At 46.1% G+C, this 21,029-nt stretch overlaps 1 protein-coding gene across 2 annotated transcripts in view; it reads left to right on the top strand.

Annotated features, from left to right (window-relative positions):
- LOC139228940 (protein polyglycylase TTLL10-like) overlaps positions 1–21,029 on the top strand; it is a 385,507-nt gene that overhangs the window by 297,464 nt on the left and 67,014 nt on the right. For both annotated transcript variants that reach the window (XM_070860478.1, XM_070860477.1), the window contains one exon: positions 15,816–15,975. In XM_070860478.1, the coding sequence (XP_070716579.1) occupies positions 15,816–15,975 (160 nt within the window). The remainder of the gene's footprint in view (positions 1–15,815; positions 15,976–21,029) is intronic.

The raw sequence follows: 21,029 nt of genomic DNA, 5'->3' as shown, positions 1-21,029 counted from the left end.
TTTTCTCTGCTCACCATATTTTTACAACCATGGTCTACGCACATACATAGTTCTGGCTGCAACAACAGCTTGCATTTATATAGCGCCTTTTACATAGTAAAACATTCCAAGGCGTTTCACAGGAGCGTTATCAAATAAAATTTGACACCGAGCCACATAAGGAGATATTAGGATAGGTGACCAAAGCTTGGTCAAAGAGGTAGATTTTAAGGAGCATCTTAAGGAGAGAGAGAGAGGCGGAGAGGTTTAGGGAGGAAATTCCAGAGCTTAGAGCCTAGACAGCTGAAGGTACTCCTCTTCCCCTCCGTCTTAAAAGCTTCTAACAATTCCTTCTGGTGGCTGGAAATTGTTTTATTGCTCCAAGTGGCCATGGATGCTTCGGCTCCTTGCAGTAGCCACAGATGCTGTGACTTCTTCCGATGCTTGCAGCTGTTCTTCTACCTTCGGGTGGGTGCAGACCCATCTGTCCTCCTACTATCAATCTGTGTTCCTGGTGGCTCAGCTGTGCCCCATCGCCCCTCCCCCCCCTCACCGTACCAACCTCCCCCCATCGCCGAGCCCCCACCCCCCCCCCCCCCCCCGCCCCACCAAGGTGTTCTCAGCCCCTCTAGCTGGTAGCTCTGGCATCCTGACGTCTTCGAAACATAGAAATTTACAGCGCAGAAGGAGGCCATTTCAGCCCATCGTGTCCGCGCCGGCTGACACACGGCCCTCGGTCAGCAGCCCTGAAGGTTACATATAAACCTATGAACAATGGCGGTAAGGTAAAGAGCACCCAGCCCAACCAGTCCGCCCCATACAAGTGACACCTCTTACACTAAAGCATTCTACATTCCACCCATGTTCCCGAATTCCAACCCCAGGAAGCAATAAAGCAACACAATAAAGCAACACTTTGCCTCTTCACCCCCCCCGGGGCAGTAATCATGGGGGAGCACATTGTATCATTGACTTGACAGTTCCCCTGAGATGATGGCCCAGTGAAGAAGATGTTTAAATAAAGTTAGATATGCGTCTTCCAGAGTGACAGGGCAGCTGTTACTAAACACTCTAGGAGGCAAATCTTTTCCTTGAGTGAGGAAGACTCCTAGGGTAGATTGAACGTGATCTGTGAAAGTAGTGCACTTACAGGAACGAATGATCTTCCTCTCGCTTCATATTTTCTTATGTTCTTGGGACATTTTCTGTTTAAAGGCAGGCAGTTGTGACAATGTCACAGGAAATCAAGTACCGGTTGAATCTCCCTTATCCGGAACCCTCAGGACCTGGCCTGTTCCAGATAAGGGATTTTTCCGGATAAGGAGTGGTCACGTTAAATTGGATGGTACAGGTACTGAGCAAGGGGAGATCGGAGACGGTTGGCTTGGGGCTGGGAGTGCGGCAGAGAGATCGGGGGGGCGGCGGGCGTGGATCGCAGGGTCAGGCCAGCAATTGCGGGAGTCGGCAGCGAGGAAGGACTTCAATTTGTTCATGTCAGAGTTCTGCATATGTGCCACCCGGTGGCCGGGAATCGTTCCGGACGAGGGGTGGTTCCAGATAAGGGAGTTCCGGATAAAGGAGGTTCAACCTGTAATAAGCATAAACTTAACACGTCTCAAAGTATCATGGACTTGTAGAATAGACTTCCAGGTAGAGTTAATTCTATTAGCAGCTTTAAAAAGCACTGGAAGAATATCTGGTTCGAAATGGGATTGATGATTCTGAAAGTAAGTCCAAGTTGATTAATGCTGAGCATGGAACAGTGTGGTTGCTGGGAGACATTATGCCTAAGAAGGCAATTGATTCAAGATTTTTTTGAATGTAGACTGTAAAATTAGTAAGTATTGTGGACTTTCATTGATTCATTTTGGGGGAAGGGCTGGTCAGGGATTAAGTTAACAGAAACTTTTAATTGGGAAATTAAATAACAGTGGAAAAGGAGAATTCTATTCCTATTCATTGCTATGCAAATACTAAATATTACACATGCAATGATGACACACACCCTAATGACAGCCATTATGTGTAGAATCCCATCCTCTTTTAGTGACGTACTGCAGATCCAATTCATTACAGAAGGAATCAGGGAAGGATGAGAGGCCATTCAGCCCATCAAACAGTAGAGGTGAATTGTAAATGGTCTACAGAAGGGGTTTGATGGGCCAAGCGGCCTTTCATCGTTCCATGCTTCCTTGTATGGGGGAATGGGACTGGCTGGATTGCTCCTCAGAGAGCCAGCATGGACTCGATGGGCCGAATGGCCTCCTTCCCAGCCTAATACCACCTTCCAGCACTGCATCCATAGCCCTGTAGGTCACGGCACATCCAAGTACTTTTAAAATGTGATAAGAGTTTCTGCCTCTATCACCCTTTCTAAAAATCTCATAATGCTCCTGTGAAGCACCTTAGGACGTTTCACGACATTAAAGGTGCTATATAAATACAAGTTGTTGTTGTAGTGACTATGACTCAATGTAGTGAATTGGATCTGCAGGATGTCACTAAAAAGGAGGGGATTCTACACATAATGGCTGTCATTAGGGTGCGTGTCATCATCAGATCATGTAATATTTAGTATTGTATAGCAATTAATATGAATACAATGCTCCTTAAATGCTGAAGGCAATTAAAAATATATATTACATTTTGTCACATACTAATTGACACATACCTTTGTGCATGTGTCAGTACAGGGTTCCTCTGAGGTTTACTCCCTGCTAGGCTTTTTTCTAAAACAGTGGAGTCTGTGAAAATGAGTCACAAAAGTAATCATTGTCACTTCTGTTATTTATAACCATGGATTCTCTGTTTCTTTGACCTTTTGTTTTCACCATACATGCAAGGAAATACCGTACGAGTAAGTACTGTACTATTGAAGATATAAATCATCATCATAGGCAGTCCCTCGAAAGCCTTGCTTCCACTCTAAAAGTGAGTTCTCAGGTGACTGAACAGTCCAATACAGGAATTACAGTCTCTGTCACAGGTGGGACAGACAGTAGTTGAAGGAAAGGGTGGGTGGGGAGTCTGATTTGCCGCATGCTCCTTCCGCTGCCTGCGCTTGCTTTCTGCATGCTCTCGGCGACGAGACTCGAGGTGCTCAGCGCCCTCCCAGATGCACTTCCTCCACTTAGGGCGGTCTTTAGCCAGGTGTGTTTAAACTCATTAAGGATATAACTATTTGAACAGTGACTACATTTCAAAAGATCTTTATTGGCTGTGAACAAGGCCGGATTAAAGGTTTGATGGGCCTGGGGCAAACTGATCCAACTGGGCCCATTGTTATGTTTGTTCATGTTCAGTACATTACGTATATGATTCTGATCCTGGGTATGAAAACATAGACCGTTATATTCAACGATGAAAGCATATATTCTGTATCAAGTAGGTATATATTTTGGTTCTGATAAAATTGCAATACTAGATTCCTATACATATATGCAAATTTCTCTCAACAACATGTGAATTCTATTCAGCCTATTTGGGAGGCCTTATATATTTTTTCCTATGCTTATTTGGTGGGCCTATGTTCTTTGCTTCAGCCCCAAATGCCCCGTGGTTAATCCGCCCCTGGCTGTGAAACACCTGCAGTCAGAATCAGGGGAAGTCATAACGAGGAACAAAGAAATGGCGGACCAATTGAACAAGTACTTTGGTTCGGTATTCACTGAGGAGGACACAAACAACCTTCCGGATATAAAAGGGGTCGGAGGGTCTAGTAAGGAGGAGGAACTGAGGGAAATCCTTATTAGTCAGGAAATTGTGTTGGGGAAATTGATGGGATTGAAGGCCGATAAATCCCCAGGGCCTGATGGACTGCATCCCAGAGTACTTAAGGAGGTGGCCTTGGAAATAGTGGATGCATTGACAGTCATTTTCCAACATACCATTGACTCTGGATCAGTTCCTATGGAGTGGAGGGTAGCCAATGTAACCCCACTTTTTAAAAAAGGAGGGAGAGAGATAACAGGGAATTATAGACCGGTCAGCCTGACATCGGTAGTGGGTAAAATGATGGAATCAATTATTAAGGATGTCATCGCAGTGCATTTGGAAAGAGGTGATATGATAGGTCTAAGTCAGCATGGATTTGTGAAAGGGAAATCATGCTTGACAAATCTTCTGGAATTTTTTGAGGATGTTTCCAGTAGAGTGGACAAAGGAGAACCAGTTGATGTGGTATATTTGGACTTTCAGAAGGCTTTCGACAAGGTCCCACACAAGAGATTAATGTGCAAAGTTAAAGCACATGGGATTGGGGGTAGTGTGCTGACGTGGATTGAGAACTGGTTGTCAGACAGGAAGCAAAGAGTAGGAGTAAATGGGGACTTTTCAGAATGGCAGGCAGTGACTAGTGGGGTAGCGCAAGGTTCTGTGCTGGGGCCCCAGCTGTTTACACTGTACATTAATGATTTAGACGAGGGGATTAAATGTAGTATCTCCAAATTTGCGGATGACACTAAGTTGGGTGGCAGTGTGAGCTGCGAGGAGGATGCTATGAGGCTGCAGAGCGATTTGGATAGGTTAGGTGAGTGGGCAAATGCATGGCAGATGAAGTATAATGTTGATAAATGTGAGGTTATCCACTTTGGTGGTAAAAACAGAGAGACAGACTATTATCTGAATGATGACAGATTAGGAAAAGGGGAGGTGCAACGAGACCTGGGTGTCATGGTACATCAGTCATTGAAGGTTGGCATGCAGGTACAGCAGGCGGTTAAGAAAGCAAATGGCATGTTGGCCTTCATAGCGAGGGAATTTGAGTATAGGGGCAGGGAGGTGTTGCTACAGTTGTACAGGGCCTTGGTGAGGCCACACCTGGAGTATTGTGTACAGTTTTGGTCTCCTAACCTGAGGAAGGACATTCTTGCTATTGAGGGAGTGGAGCGAAGGTTCACCAGACTGATTCCCGGGATGGCGGGACTGACATATCAAGAAAGACTGGATCAACTTGTATTCACTGGAGTTCAGAAGAATGAGAGGGGACCTCGTAGAAACGTTTAAAATTCTGACGGGGTTAGACAGGTTAGATGCAGGAAGAATGTTCCCAATGTTGGGGAAGTCCAGAACCAGGGGACACAGTCTAAGGATAAGGAGTAAGCCATTTCGGACCGAGATGAGGAGGAATTTCTTCACCCAGAGAGTGGTGAACCTGTGGAATTCTCTACCACAGAAAGTTGTTGAGGCCAATTCACTAAATATATTCAAAAAGGAGTTAGATGTAGTCCTTACTACTAGGGGAATCAAGGGGTATGGTGAGAAAGCAGGAATGGGGTACTGAAGTTGCATGTTCAGCCATGAACTCATTGAATGGCGGTGCAGGCTAGAAGGGCCGAATGGCCTACTCCTGCACCTATTTTCTATGTTTCTATGTTTCTAAGTCCTGAGGATGTGAAAGACGCTATATAAATTCAAGTTCTTTCATTTCTTTAAACAAGTAAATGAACAGAATGTAAAGCAATGCTTGATCACATATTCATAATTGTATCCTTTTTTGTTTTTTATTATTCTTTATAGCAAGGCAGCAGGATTTGTAACTTTCACCAATTGTCTCCAGACATTTTTTGTGAACAATTAGCAGAGTTAAGGGTGTGGTCCTACAGCCACAGTGTTTGGTCATAGACCCTTTGGCTGTATATGCTTAGTGGAATCATAATATCTCGTAAGGTACACATTACATGGAATAGCAAATACCTGACAGGGATAAAAGATCCCATCTCGGGGTTCTAATGACTGTTTAAACTCTTTAAGGCTCAGAGTCTTGGCTTTTGACTTCATTAGAGGCCTTTGATTTTTATTACACTCTTATAATAGCAGAGCTGGCCACGACCTCTCCGCTAAACGCACCGAAGTTAATGTATTGAAGCTCTTGTTTCTTTTGTTCCCGATTATAATAGCGTAAAATTCAGGGTATGTCCATTTTTGACTTGTAGCAAACCCTTGAGTTTGCTCGGTTGTGACTGTGTCTATTTAATTTGCTTTTCTAGCAACACAGTAGAAACAAGTTTGTGTGTTTAGGCAGCTATCGTCATTCGAAGTAACAAGCCCTCTTCACTTGGAAAACGGTGTGTGTGTGTGGGTGGGGGGGGGGGGGGGGGAAGAACTTGGGATTATTTGGACTACAGCCCTTAGCAGAGCTCGTTTAAAGTTCCTGTAAGCAACACCCGGCTCTTTTCTCTCTGGAACTCTCTCCCCCAAAAAGCTGCCGAGGCTAGGGGGGTCACTTAAAAATGGCCAAACTGAGATCTGTAGATTTTTGTTGGGCAAGGGTATTAAAGGTTATGGAACCAAGGCGGGTAGATGGAGTTAAGATGCAGTGATAGAAGTTTGGAACTCTCTTCCACAAATTGCAGTTCATGCTGGGTCAATTGTTAATTTTAAATTGTAGAGATTGATAGATTTCTGTTAACCAAAGGAATTAGTGGATGTGGGGCAAAGGCCGGTATATGGAGTTAGGTCACAGATCAGTCATGATCTAATTGAATGGTGGAACAGGTTTGAGGGGCTGAATGGCCTCCTCCTGTTCCTATTGGGGAGGAGTGCTGTTGGGGAGGAGTTAAACTAACATGGCAGGGGGATGGGAACCTATGCAGGGAGATAGAGGGAAATAAAATGGAGGCAGAAGCAAAAGATAGAAAGGAGAATAGTAAAGGTGGAGGGCAGAGAAACCCAAGGCAAAAAACAAAAAGGGCCACATTACAGCAAAATTCTAAAGGGCAAAGTGTGTTAAAAAGAAAGCCTGAAGGCTCTGTGCCTCAATGCGAGGAGTATTCGGAATAAGGTGGACGAATTAACTGTGCAGCCAGCAGTTAACGGATATGATGTAATTGGCATCACGGAGACATGGCTCCAGGGTGACCAAGACTGGGAACTCAACATCCAGGGGTATTCAACATTTAGAAAGAATAGACAGAGAGGAAAAGGAGGTGGGGTGGCATTGCTGGTTGAAGAGGAAATTAATGCAATAGTAAGGAGGGACATTAGCCTAGATGATGTGGAATCGGTATGGGTGGAGCTGCGGAATACCAAAAGGCAGAAAACGCTAGTGGAAGTTGTGTACAGACCACCAAACAGTAGTAGTGAGGTTGGGGACAGCATCAAACAAGAAATAAGGGATGTGTGCAATAAAGGTACAGCAGTTATCATGGGCAACTTTAATCTACATATTGATTGGGCTAACCAAACTGGTAGCAATACGGTAGAGGAGGATTTTCTGGAGTATATTAGGGATGGTTTTCTAGACCAATATGTCGTAGAACCAACTAGAGGGTTGGCCATCCTAGACTGGGTGATGTGTAATGAGAAAGGACTAATTAGCAATCTTGTTGTGCGAGGCCCCTTGGGGAAGAGTGACCATAATATGGCAGAATTCTTTATTAAGATGGAGAGTGACACAATTAATTTGGAAACTAGGGTCCTTAACTTAAGGAAAGGTCACTTCGACAGTATGAGGCGTGAATTGGCTAGAATAGACTGGCAAAGGATACTTAAAGGGTTGACGGTGGATAGGCAATGGCAAACATTTAAAGATCACATGGATGAACTTCAGCAATTGTACATCCCTGTCTGGAGTAAAAATAAAATGGGGAAGGTGGCTCAACCGTGGCTAACAGGGGAAATTAAGGATAGTGTTAAAACCAAGGAAGAGGCATATAAATTGGCGAGAAAAAGCAACAAACCTGAGGACTGGGAGAAATTTAGACTTCAACAGAGGAGGACTAAGGGTTTAGTTAAGAGGGAGAAAATAGAGTACGAGAGGAAGCTTGCATGGAACATAAAAACTGACTGCAAAAGCTTCTATAGATATGTGAAGAGAAAAAGATTAGTGAAGACAAATGTAGGTCCCTTGCAGTCGGATTCAGCTGAATTTATAATGGGGAACAAAGAAATGGCAGATCAATTGAACAAATATTTCTGTTCTGTCTTCACGAGGGAAGACACAAATAACCTACCGAATGTACGATGGGACAGTGGGTCTAGTGACAAGGAATGAACTGAAGGATATCCTTATTAGGCGGAAAATTGTGTTCGAGAAATTGATGGGATTGAAGGCCGATAAATCCCCGGGGCCTGATAGTCTGCATCCCAGAGTACTTAAGGAAGTGACCCTAGAAATAGTGGATGCATTGGTGATTATTTTCCAACAGTCTATCGACTCTGGAGCAGTTCCTATGGACTGGAGGGTAGCTAATGTAACACCACTTTTTAAAAAAGGAGGGAGAGAGAAAACGGGTAATTATAGACCGGTTAGCCTGAAATCAGTAGTGGGGAAAATGTTGGAATCAATCATTAAGGATGAAATAGCAGCGCATTTGGAAAGCAGTGACAGGATCGGACCAAGTCAGCATGGATTTATGAAAGGGAAATCATGCTTGACGAATCTTCTGGAATTTTTTGAGGATGTAACTAGCGGAGTGGACAAGGGAGAACCAGTGGATGTAGTGTATTTGGACTTTCAAAAGGCTTTTGACAAGGTCCCACACAAAAGATTGGTGTGCAATATCAAAGCGCATGGTATTGGGGGTAATGTACTGATATGGATAGAGAACTGGTTGGCAGACAGGAAGCAGAGAGTCGGGATAAACGGGTCCTTTTCAGAATGGCAGGCAGTAACTAGTGGAGTGCCGCAGGGCTCAGTGCTGGGACCCCAGCTCTTTACAATATACATTAACGAATTAGATGAAGGAATTGAGTGTAATATCTCCAAGTTTGCAGATAACACTAAACTGGGTGGCGGTGTGAGCTGTGAGGGGGACGCTAAGAGGCTGCAGGGTGACTTGGACAGGTTAGGTGAGTGGGCAAATGCATGGCAGATGCAGTATAATGTGGATAGATTTGAGGTTATCCACTTTGGGGGCAAAAACACGAAGGCAGAATATTATCTGAATAGCGGCAGATTAGGAAAAGGGAGGTGCAATGAGACCTGGGTGTCATGGTTCATCAGTCACTGAAAGTGGGCATACAGGTACAGCAGGCGGTGAAGAAGGCAAATGGTATGTTAGGGGATTTGAGTATAGGAGCGGGGAGGTCTTGCTGCAGTTGTACAGGGCCTTGGTGAGGCCTCATCTGGAATATTGTGTTCAGTTTTGGTCTCCTAATCTGAGGAAGGACGTTCTTGCTATTGAGGGAGTGCAGCGAAGATTCACCAGACTGATTCCAGGGATGGCTGGACTGTCATATGAGGAGAGACTGGATCAACTGGGCCTTTATTCACTGGAGTTTAGAAGGATAAGAAGGGATCTCATCGAAATGTATAAGATTCGGACGGGACTGGACAGGTTAGATGCGGGAAGAATGTTCCCGATGTTGGGGAAATCCAAAACCAGGGGACATTTAGGACTGAGATGAGGAGAAACTTCTTCACTCAGAGAGTTGTTAACCTGTGGAATTCCCTGCCGCAGAGAGTTATTGGATATATTCAAGAGGGAGTTAGATATAGCCCTTATGGCTAAGGGGATCAAGAGGTATGGAGAGAAAGCAGGAAAGGGGTACTGAGGGAGTGTTCAGCCATGATCTTATTAAATGGTGGTGCAGGCTCGAAGGGCCGAATGGCCCACTCCTGCACCTATTTTCTATGTTTCTATGTTTCTTCCTAGTTCTAAGGGAAGGAGAAGTAAAGCAGTCCAGCCCTCCCTGAGAGTTTAGACAGAGTATGACTGTAGATGTATTACTGTCATGAATGAAAACTTCCAATAATATGTTATCTTTAGCTGTGATACAAAAGTGGTCCATCACACCCTGAAAACAGTTATCTGCACTGAGATTACTCCTTCAAGGGTGGGGGGGGGGGGCCGGGGGGAGGTCCCTTCACTATACAGCATGTGCTTATGGTAGCTGATACAGCAGCAGTGAAGGTGTGTGCATGTCTTGTGATGGATAGGGGACAAAACTTGGGTTCTAGAGTCTGTACGGGTTTCCCCCAGCTGTGGCTGTGAAGCCCCCATGGTTGAAGAGCCCGCCAGCGCTCATACTTAATCTCACACAAAGAATGGTCCTACAGTGGCTTTAGTACTGTACGCCGGCATGACTTGGCATCAGGAGGAAGAAGGGGAATGAATGTCGTGGCCTTCAGTATCATTCGGGGCGGAGATTGGAGCTTTCAGGAACGTTGGCTGTTGCTGCCCATTGAGGCTTGTTCTCTGACGCGATTGTATCACTTCATCTTTCTACCAATCAGTAATGACAGATTATTAAGCTGCTTTATTTCAGAAGTGAATGTACATAGCAACAATTACGATCAGTTTCGCTTAATTCAAACAGTATAACCAGGCTGCCCCACAACAGGAGATCTCGTTGCTGGACAGGTCTGATGTAGCTCCACAGCACATGAGCACAAACATTGCATGAATTGGGAATGAGGTGCAGGAGAAGCATAGCTGGGTGGTAATTTTGGCGAAATCCACTCTCTGACCTTTTAAAGATTCCACTCCAGAGACTTGAGCAGAAAAATCTAGGCCGACACTCCAGTGCAGTGCTGAGGGGGTGCTACAATGTCGGAGGTGCCGTCTTTCGGATGAGACGTTAAACCGAGGCCCCGTCTGCTCTCTCAGGTGGACATAAGAGATCCCATTGGCACTATTTTGAAGAAGAGCAGGGGAGTTATCCCCCGTGTCCTGGCCAATATTTATCTCTCAATCAACATAACAAAAGCAGATTATCTGAACGTTATCACATTGCTGTTTATGGGAGCTTCCTGTGCACAAATTGGCTGCCGCGTTTCCTACATCACAACAGTGACTACAGTTCACAAAAGTACTTAATTGGCTGTAAAGCGCTTTGGGACGTCCGGTGGTCGTGAAAGGCGCTATACAAATGCAAGTCTTTCTTTCATCAGTATTACAAATTACAATTGGAAGGTGCTTCTTCAGTTTGTCCCCATTATATTAATTTTGCGCATCTGGACAAGTCTGGGGGATGTTCCCGGCCAATCCCAGGAATTCTACGCCAGGCAGCCCAGCGAGACCCAGCAGTACCTTTATGTTGGCTGAGAGCAGCTTTATGGCCCCATTCTAAGCCTGGAGATGGCCTCAACCACGCACTCAGTAAATGTAATCGATCCTGGACTGATGGGTTTACCTTTATCAGTGGCACCTTTGTCTCCGAGGGAAAAGTTAGAAAAGTGACGGCATATCGTTCTTTAGCCTTGGGCTTTGAGTCTTGGAGGGAGAGGGTGCCTTTCTGAATTCCACTGCCTGTGCCCCTTGCGATGCTGCAGGAGTGAATGCCCGCCCTGGTTCTTTAAAGTACCTTACCTCCAACCCCCAGCCGCTGGGATTAGGGACGAGACCATTGGCAGGTGAAAGTGGTGAGCAAAAATCCCATCCCATTGAACTTTTGCTGGACAGGATACAGAGGCACTGGAGAGGGTGCAGAGAAGTTTTCCAAGGGTGATACCAGAAATGCGAGGGTATACCGATCAGGAAAGGATGAACGGGCTTGGTCTTTTTTTTCTTGAAAAGAGAAGTCTGAAGGGTGACCAGGTCTTTAAAATTGTGAAAAGTTTTGATAGAGTGTATACAGTGAGAATGTTTCCACTTATGCGAGCTTTAACTAGAGGCCATCAATATAAGATAGGCACCAAGAAATCCAACAGGAAATTCAGAAGAAACTTCTTGACCCAGATAGTGGTGAGAATGTGGAACTCGCTACCACAGGGAGTGGTTGAAGTGAATAGTATCAATGCATTTAAGGGGAGGCTAGTGGGGGAGAAGGGAATAAAGGGTTATGCTGGCAGACTTACATGAGGAAAGACAGGAGGAGGCTCGAGTGGAGCATAAACGCCGGTATGGACTTGTTAGGCCGAGTGACCTGTTTCTGTGCCGTATATCCCATGTAATCCTGTGTAATTTCTCTCCTGCTATGTTTCCTGAATTTTGAGATGCACGGTGCCCTGATTTTAAAGTATTAAAGATCAGCTCCTTTTAGAATTCCTCTTGGGCCATAAGAAGCAGGAGTGCTCGTTCCTAGACCAATTTCGCTGGAACCCCCGCTCTTCTGCAAAGCCCTCTTTCCGTGGTCTGTCTCCAGCTGTGTCCCCCTGCTGCTAAACATCGACTCACACCTGCTGGCAGTCAATCTTACCTGGTGTCAGAATCAATCTGACCGGGTATCAGACGGCAGTCAGCGAAGAGTTATTGAAATCAGGGCCGCCACGTCCCCGCCACCAGCTCCTCTGCATCCTCCCCGCCCTCCCATAACATAATAATGTAAGAAATAGGAGCAGGCCCCTCGAGCCTGCTCCGCCATGGCTGATCTGATCTTGGACTCAGCTCCAAGTAAAAATGGAGAGCAGAGAAACCCAAGGCAAAAATCAAAAAGTGCCACATTACAGCAAAATTCTAAAGGGGCAAAGTGTGTTAAAAAGACAAGCCTGAAGGCTCTGTGCCTCAATGCGAGGAGTATTTGTAATAAGGTGGACGAATTAACTGCGCAGGCAGCTATTAACAAATATAATATAATTGGGATTACGGAGACATGGCTCCAGGGTGACTAAGGGTGGTATTTCACCATCCAGGGGTATTCAACATTCAGGAAGGATAGACAGAAAGAAAAAGGAGGTGGGGTAGCGTTGCTGGTTAAAGAGGAAATTAACGCAATAGTAAGAAAGGAAATTAGCTTGGATGATGTGAAATCGGTATGGGTGGAGCTGCGGGTGGTTTCTGCCAAAGGGCGGAAAATGCTAGTGGGAGTCGTGTACAGACCACCAAACAGTAGTAGTGAGGTTGGGGACAGCATCAGACAAGAAATTAAGGATGCATGCAATAAAGGTACAGCAGTTATCATGGGCGACTTTAATCTACATATTGATTGGGCTAACCAAACTGGTAGCAATACGGTGGAGGAGGATTTCCTGGAGTGTATTAGGGATGGTTTTCTAGACCAATATGTCGAAGAACCAACTAGAGGGTTGGCCATCCTAGACTGGGTAATGAGAAAGGACTAATTAGCAATCTTGTTGTGCGAGGCCCCTTGGGGAAGAGTGACCATAATATGGCAGAATTCTTTATTAAGATGGAGAGTGACACAAGTAATTCAGAGACTAGGGTCCTGAACTTAAGGAAAGGTAACTTCGATGGTATGAGACGAGAATTAGCTAGAATACATTGGCGAATGATACTTAAACGGTTGACGGTGGATAGGCAATGGCAAACATTTAAAGATCACATGGATGAACTTCAACAATTGTACATCCCGGTCTGGAGTAAAAATAAAACGGGGAAGGTGGCTCAACCGTGGCTAACAAGGGAAATTAAGGAGAGTGTTAAATCAAAGGAAGAGGCATATAAATTGGCCAGAAAAAGCAGCAAATCTGAAGACTGGGAGAAATTTAGAATTCAGCAGAGGAGGGCAAAGGGTTTAATTAAGAGGAGGTTTAATAGAGTATGAGAGGAAGCTTGCTGGGAACATAAAAACTGACTGCAAAAGCTCCGATAGATATGTGAAGAGAAAATGATAAGTGAAGATAAACGTAGATCTCTTGCAGTCAGAATCGGGTAAATTTATAATGGGGAACAAAGAAATGGCAGACCAATTGAACAAATTTGTGTCACGAAGGAAGACACAAATAACCTTCCGGAAATACTAGGGTACAGAAGGTCTAGTGAGAAGGGGGAACTGAAGGAAATCCTTATTAGTCAGGAAATTGTGTTAGTGAAATTGATGGGATTGAAGGCCGATAAATCCCCAGGGCCTGATAGTCTGCATCCCAGATTACTTAAGGAAGTGGCCCTAGAAATAGTGGATGCATTGGTGATCATTTTCCAGCAGTCTATCAACTCTGGATCAGTTCCTATGGACTGGAGGGTAGCTAATGTAACCCCACTTTTTAAGAAAGGAGGGAGAGAGAAAACAGGGAAATATAGACTGGTTAGCCTGACATCAGTAGTGGGGAAAATGTTGGAATCAATTATGAAAGATGAAATAGCAGCACATTTGGAAAATAGTGACAGGATTGGTCCAAGTCAGCATGGATTTATGAAAGGGAAATCATGCTTGAAAAATCTTCTAGAATTTTTTGAGAAGAGTGGACAAGGGAGAACCAGTGTATGTGGTGTATTTAGACTTTCAAAAGGCTTTTGACAAGGTCCCACACAAGAGACTGGTGTGCAAAATTAAAGCACATGGTATTGGGGGTAATGTATTGACGTGGATAGAGAACTGGTTGGCAGACAGGAAGCAGAGAGTTGGGATAAACGGGTCCTTTTCAGAATGGCAGGCAGTGACTAGTGGGGTGCCGCAGGGTTCAGTGCTGGGACCCCAGCTATTTACAATATACATCAATGATTTAGATGAAGGAATTGAGTGTAATATCTCCAAGTTCGCAGATGGCACTAAGCTGGGTGGTGGTGTGAGCTGTGAGGAGGATGCTAAGAGGCTTCACGGTGACTTGGACAGGTTAGGTGAGTGGGCAAATGCATGGCAGATGCAGTATAATGTGGATAAATGTGAGGATATCCACTTTGGTGGCAAAAACGTGAAGGCAGAATATTATCTGAATGGCGGCAGATTAGGAAAAGGAGAGGTGCAATGAGACCTAGGTGTCATGGTTCATCAGTCATTGAAAGTTGGCATGCAGGTACAGCAGGCGGTGAAGAAGGCAAATGGCATTTTGGCCTTCATAGCTAGGGGATTTGAGTATAGGAGCAGGGAGGTCTTACTGCAATTGTACAGGGCCTTAGTGAGGCCTTACCTGGAATATTGTGTTCAGTTTTGGTCTCCTAATCTGAGGAAGGACGTTCTTGCTAGTGAGGGAGTGCAGCGAAGGTTCACCAGACTGATTCCCGGGATGGCAGGACTGACACATGAGGAGAGATTGGATCGACTGGGCCTGTATTCACTGGAGTTTAGAAGGATGAAACATATAAAATTCTGACGGGATTGGACAGGTTAGATGCAGGAAGAATGTTCCCGATGGTAGGGAAGTGCAGAATCAGGGGACACAGTCTCAGGATAAGGGGTAAGCCATTTAGGACTAAGATAAGGAGAAACTTCTTCACTCAGAGAGTTGTTAACCTGTGGAATTCTCTACCGCAGAGAGTTGTTGATGCCAGTTCATTGGATATATTCAAGAGGCAGTTAGATATGGCCCTTAAGGCTAAATGGATCAAGGGATATGGCGAGAAAGCAGGAAAGGGGTACTGAGGTGAATGATGAGCCATGATCTTATTGAATGGTGGTGCAGGCTCGAAGAGCCGAATGGCCTACTCCTGCACCTATTTTCTATGTTTCTATGTTCTATGTTTCTATGTTTCCCTGGCCACTCCCCATAACCCTTTATTCCCTTATCGCTCATAAATCTGTTTATCTCCGCCTTAAATATATTCAGTGACCCAGCCTCCAAAGCTCTCTGAGGCAGAGAATTCCACAGATTTACAACCCTCTGAGAGAAGAAATTCCTCCTCATATCAGTTTTAAATGGGCGGAGCCTTATTCTGAGACTATGTCCCCTAGTTTTAGTTTCCCCTATGAGTGGAAACATCCTCTCTGCATCCACCTTGTCGAGCCCCCTCATTATCTTACACGTTTCGATAAGATGCCTTCTCATTCTTCTGAACTCCAATGAGTACAGGCTCATCCTGCTCAACCTATCTTCGTAAGCCAACCCCTTCATCTCCGGAATCAACCTAGTGAACCTTCTCTGAACAATGCAGGTATATCCCGTGAGTATCAAGGCTGCGGTTCTTTGCATAGGGGAGATTTGGGGCACAAATTGCAAGATGCTAATGACCAATGAATGGAAAATTGGGGGAATTCATTCAAAGTTTAAGAAAAGCAGCCGCACTGACCTGTCTTACCTTTCTGCTCTGTGTCCCTCTGAACTGCCCCATGGTACACAGCAGGGAGTCCCGCTACCCATTCCGAGGGATCGGAAAGTGGAAAGCGAATTGCTAGCGCTAATCAGAAAACAGGAGGCAAGCCCAGCAATGGCAAGAAAGTGGACGAAAGTAAAGAACAAGGCCCTTTCTTCTACGTTGGAGGCACAAATGGAGCTGCGCTGTATGTATAAAAGTAAAGCTCTCTTATACGCTGTTATAACAATGCAGCCTGACACACCCTTCATTTGATGAGTACAATATATTGATTAATGAATATCAGTCCATATGATTTATGCTTTTTTACTTTCTTTAAAAGACCAAGCTCTATTATATATAATAAGAGGGGCTGCACTGTATGTATAAACTTTAGTATAATCCAGATTTGTTCTCACACATAGATGTGGATTGGACAGGTTTGGCACTGGGATCAGAGTTTCTCATTAACTTTGTGACAAGGGCAAAAATCCCAATATCTAGTTGTTTCTCTCCCTCATATATCCTGTATACTTCTCACAAGATAGGATGGGTTTTAAAAAATTCATTCATGCAATGTGGGTGTTGCTGGCAAGGCTGGCATTTATTGCCTATCCCTAATCGCCCTTGAGAAGGTGGTGGTGAGCTGCCTTCCTGAATCGCTGCAGTCCGTTTTTTAAAAATGTCAAAATATACTTTATTCATATAAAAATTTGTACGATACATTGGAAAGCAGTTCAGTACATTTGGATGCGGTCAGCAATTCCATACAATACATTTGGATGCTGACAGGAGTTCCGTTCAATACATTTGCTTGCTTGACATTTCGAGGTGCAATTCAGTACAATCCAGGATACATTCCAATACAGTCATCAGATTACATTACATGTGGCACTATACGGTACACGGAATGGGTGAGGGTACAGTTACATTTCTTTGCAACATACATTACTAAACAGAACTTGCATTATACATGGCACTACATAGGTGTTTTCAGATCATGGTGTTCTATGTACACAAAAAGTTTACAAGTACAGCCCGAGGGGAGTTTTATACTGATTCCAGCCCCTGGGTTTACCGTGGCAGAAGGGCTTTAAACTGTGGCCCTTCCCCACCGTGCCTTTGCGGCGACTGCACCAATTTTTAGTGCGTCCCTCAGCACGTACTCCTGGATCTTGGATTGAGCCAGTCTGCAACACGCAGACGTGGACATCTCCTTGATCTGGAAGACCAGCAAGTTTTGGCAAGACCAAAGTGCGTCTTTCACCGAGTTGATGGCCCTCCAGCAGCAGATGATGTCTGTCTCGGTGTGTGTCCCTGGGAACAGTCCGTAGAGCACAGAGTCCTGTGTTACGGAGCTGCTCAGGATGAACCTCGACAGCAACCACTGCATCTCCTTCCAGACCTGCCTTGCAAAGGGGCAGTCCCAAAGGAGATAGATGACAGTCTCGTCCGCCACGTAGCCGATTCGGGGGCACCATGCCGTGCTGCTGAGACGCCGGCTGTGCATGAAGGATCTGACGGGTAGGGCCCTCCTCACCGCCAACCAAGCTACGTCTTGGTGCTTGTGTGAAAGCTCTGGCGATGAGACGTTCTGCCAAACGAGTTCGACAATCTGCTCAGGGAACCACCCGACAGGGTCCACCCTCTCCTTCTTTCGTAGGGCGTCCAGGACCTTACTGCTTTATGGCCTTGTGGTCAAAGGGGTTTTTTCTGAAAAACTTTTCCACAAAGGTCAGGTGGACAGGCATGGTCCAACTGGTGGGGCCGTTTCGCGGCAGCATGGCCAGGCTCATCCTTCGCAACACCGGGGACAGGTAGAACCTCAGCACGTAGTGACACTTGGTGTTTGTGCACCGGGGGTCTGTGCACAGCTTGATGCAGCCACACACAAAGGTGGCCATCAGGATGAGGGACACATTCGGAACATCCTTTCCTCCACTGTCCAGAGATTTGTGCATTGTGTCTCTGTGGACACGGTTCATTTTGGACCTCCAGATAAAGTGGAAGGCGGCCCGGGTGACTGCCGCGGCACAGGAGCGAGAGATGGGCCAGACCTGTGCCACATGCAGCAACCCCGAGAGCACCTCACTCCTGATGACCAGGTTCTTTCCTGCCATGGAGAGGAAGCGCAGCTTCCACCATCCCAGTTTTTGTTTTACTTTGGTGATACGCTCTTCCCAGTTTTTGGCGCACACCCCGTCCGCTCCGAACCATATTCCCAACACCTTCAGGTAATCTGGCTTAACGGTGAAGGGAATAAAGGATCGGTCGGCCCAGTTGCCAAAGAACATGGCCTCGCTTTTGCTGCGATTGACCTTCGCTCCCGAGGCCAGTTCAAACTGGTCGCAGATTGTGAGCAATCTACGGACCGACTGCGGATCCGAGCAAAAGATGGCGACGTCGTCCACGTACAGGGAGGTCTTGACCTGAGCGCCTCCGCTGCCTGGGATCGTCACCCCTCTAATGCTCGCATCCTTCCTGATGGACTCGGCAAAGGGCTCGATACAACACACAAACAAGACAGACGAGAGAGGACAGCCTTGCCTGACTCCAGATCTGATCGGAAAGCTTTCAGTTTCCCACCCGTTGATTAGAACTGCGCTACTGATGTCTCTGTAGAGCAGTTGGATCCAATTGCAGATACCCTCCCCAAACCCCATTTTGGAGAGCACGTCCATCAGGTACGTGTGCGATATCCTGTCAAAGGCCTTCTCCTGGTCTAAGCTGATTAAGCAGGTGTCCACCCTCCTGTCCCGCACGTAGGTGATCGACGGCGCCGGAGGGACTGGAGTGCATTATCACCCCCGGCAACCAAATTTTAATTTGATTTTACATGTTTTAAAGTTTAATTTGTTTATTGCCGAATTTTTTAGTGTCCCCCTCACCTTTTATAGGGGACACTTGTATATATATCTCTGGTTTTACGGCCCCAAAAAAACCCCACAAAAATCACAACAAAAAAAACAAAAGAAACCCCCAAAAAAACCAAAGGGCATGTGAAAAGTGTTTAGAGTGTCCCCCAGATCGTGACTTAAATGTTTAATTTTGTCCTATCAAAAGAGTTGTAGGTGATCGCCCCGGAGGGGGTCGTTCAGCCTGACTGCCTGCCTCTCTTCCGTGCGTACATCCGCGCCAGGGTATCCTTGGAGATAGAGCACGCGGTGTCCACCGGTACGCTCGCGGCCTTCCGCGAGAGGTGGGCACCGGAGGGACTGGAGTGCATCATCACCCCCGGCAACCAAATTTTAATTTGATTTTATGTTTTAAAGTTTAATTTGTTTTAATTGCCGGGTTTTTAGTGTCCCCCTCCCCTTTTATAGGGGGCACTTGTATATATATCTCTGGTTTTACTGCCCAAAAAACCCCCAAAAACCCCACAAAAATCACAAAAAAAACAACAACAAAAACAAAAACAAAGGGCATGTGAAATGTGTTTAGAGTGTCCCCCAGATCGTGGGGCACTTGAATTAAATGTTTAATTTTGTCCTATCAAAAGAGTTGTAGGCGATCGCCGAGCTGCTCCTGCATACTCTCAACCTTGCCATCCTCGTCTGCCGTCCGGACACGCCATGGCGTACCATCTTGCCGTCCGGAGGAGGCGGGGGTCCCCGATGGAATGCACTCTACGCGGGAGTCCTCCCACTATTTATCGGGGACTTGGCCTGGAGGGTTGTGCACGGAGCAGTCCCGTGCAACAAATTTTTAAGCCGGTTCATGGGCTCCCAGGCCGCCTGCAATTTCTGCGGTCTGGAAGAGTCCGTGTTCCACGTTTTTATTGAATAGAAACATAGAAACATAGAAAATAGATGCAGGAGCAGGCCATTCAGCCCTTCTAGCCTGCACCGCCATTCAATGAGTTCATGGCTGAACTGAAACTTCAGTACCCCCTTCCTGCTTTCTCGCCATACCCCTTGATCCCCCGAGTAGTAAGGACTTCATCTAACTCCCTTTTGAATATATTTAGTGAATTGGCCCCAACCACTTTCTGTGGCAGAGAATTCCACAGGTTCACCACTCTCTGGGTGAAGAAGTCTCTCCTCATTTCGGTCCTAAATGGCTTACCCCTTATCCTTAGGCTGTGACCCCTGGTTCTGGACTTCCCCAACATTGGGAACATTCTTCCTGCATCTAACCTGTCTAAACCCGTCAGAATTTTAAACGTTTCTATGAGGTCCCCTCTCATTCTTCTGAACACCAGTGAATACAAGCCCAGTTGATCCAGTCTTTCTTGATAGGTCAGTCCCACCATCCCGGGAATCAGTCTGGTGAATCTTCGCTGCACTCCCTCAATAGCAAGAATGTCCTTCCTCAAGTTCGGAGACCAAAATTGTACACAATACTCCAGGTGTGGCCTCACCAAGGCCCTGTACAACTGTAGCAACACCTCCCTGCCCCTGTACTCAAATCCCCTCGCTATGAAGGCCAACATGCCATTTGCTTTCTTAACCGCCTGCTGTACCTGCATGCCAACTTTCAATGACTGATGTACCATGACACCCAGGTCTCGTTGCACCTTCCCTTTTCCTAATCTGTCACCATTCAGATAATAGTCTGTCTCTCTGTTTTTACCACCAAAGTGGATAACCTCACATTTATCCACATTATACTTCATCTGCCATGCATTTGCCCACTCACCTAACCTATCCAAGTCACTCAGCAGTCTCATAGCATCCTCCTCGCAGCTCACACTGCCACCCAACTTAGTGTCATCCGCAAATTTGGAGATACGACATTTAATCCCCTCGTCTAAATCATTAATGTACAATGTAAACAGCTGGGGCCCCAGCACAGAACCTTGCGGCACCCAACTAGTCACTGCCTGCACGAGGTTGCAGCCCCTGTTCCATTATTTAAAGGGGCTGCTTCTCAAATTCTGGCTGCACTTCAGTCCCACACACCTGATCTTTGGGCACCCTGTGCGGAGGGGAGCGGGTAGGTCCGAGGGCCTCCTCGTCGGCCTGCTCCTGGGCACTGCCAAAGGGTGCCATCAGCCGGTCCAGGCAGCGGGCGGTCGAGGGGGTCGTTCAGCCTGACTGCCTGCCTCTCTTCCACGCCTACATCCGGGCCAGGGTGTCCTTAGAGATGGAGCACACAGTGTCCGCCGGTACGCTCGCGGCCTTCCGCGAGAGGTGGGCGCCGGAGGGACTGGAGTGCATTATCACCCCCGGCAACCAAATTTTAATTTGGTTTTACATGTTTTAAAGTTTAATTTGTTTTAATTGCCGGGTTTTTAGTGTCCCCCTCCCCTTTTATAGGGGG

The sequence above is a fragment of the Pristiophorus japonicus genome, chromosome 18 (genome assembly GCF_044704955.1).
Source record: "Pristiophorus japonicus isolate sPriJap1 chromosome 18, sPriJap1.hap1, whole genome shotgun sequence".
In the NCBI taxonomy this organism is placed as follows: domain Eukaryota; kingdom Metazoa; phylum Chordata; class Chondrichthyes; family Pristiophoridae; genus Pristiophorus; species Pristiophorus japonicus.
The sequence above is the reverse complement of the archived record's forward strand: the minus strand, read 5'-3'. Positions and strand labels throughout refer to the sequence as shown.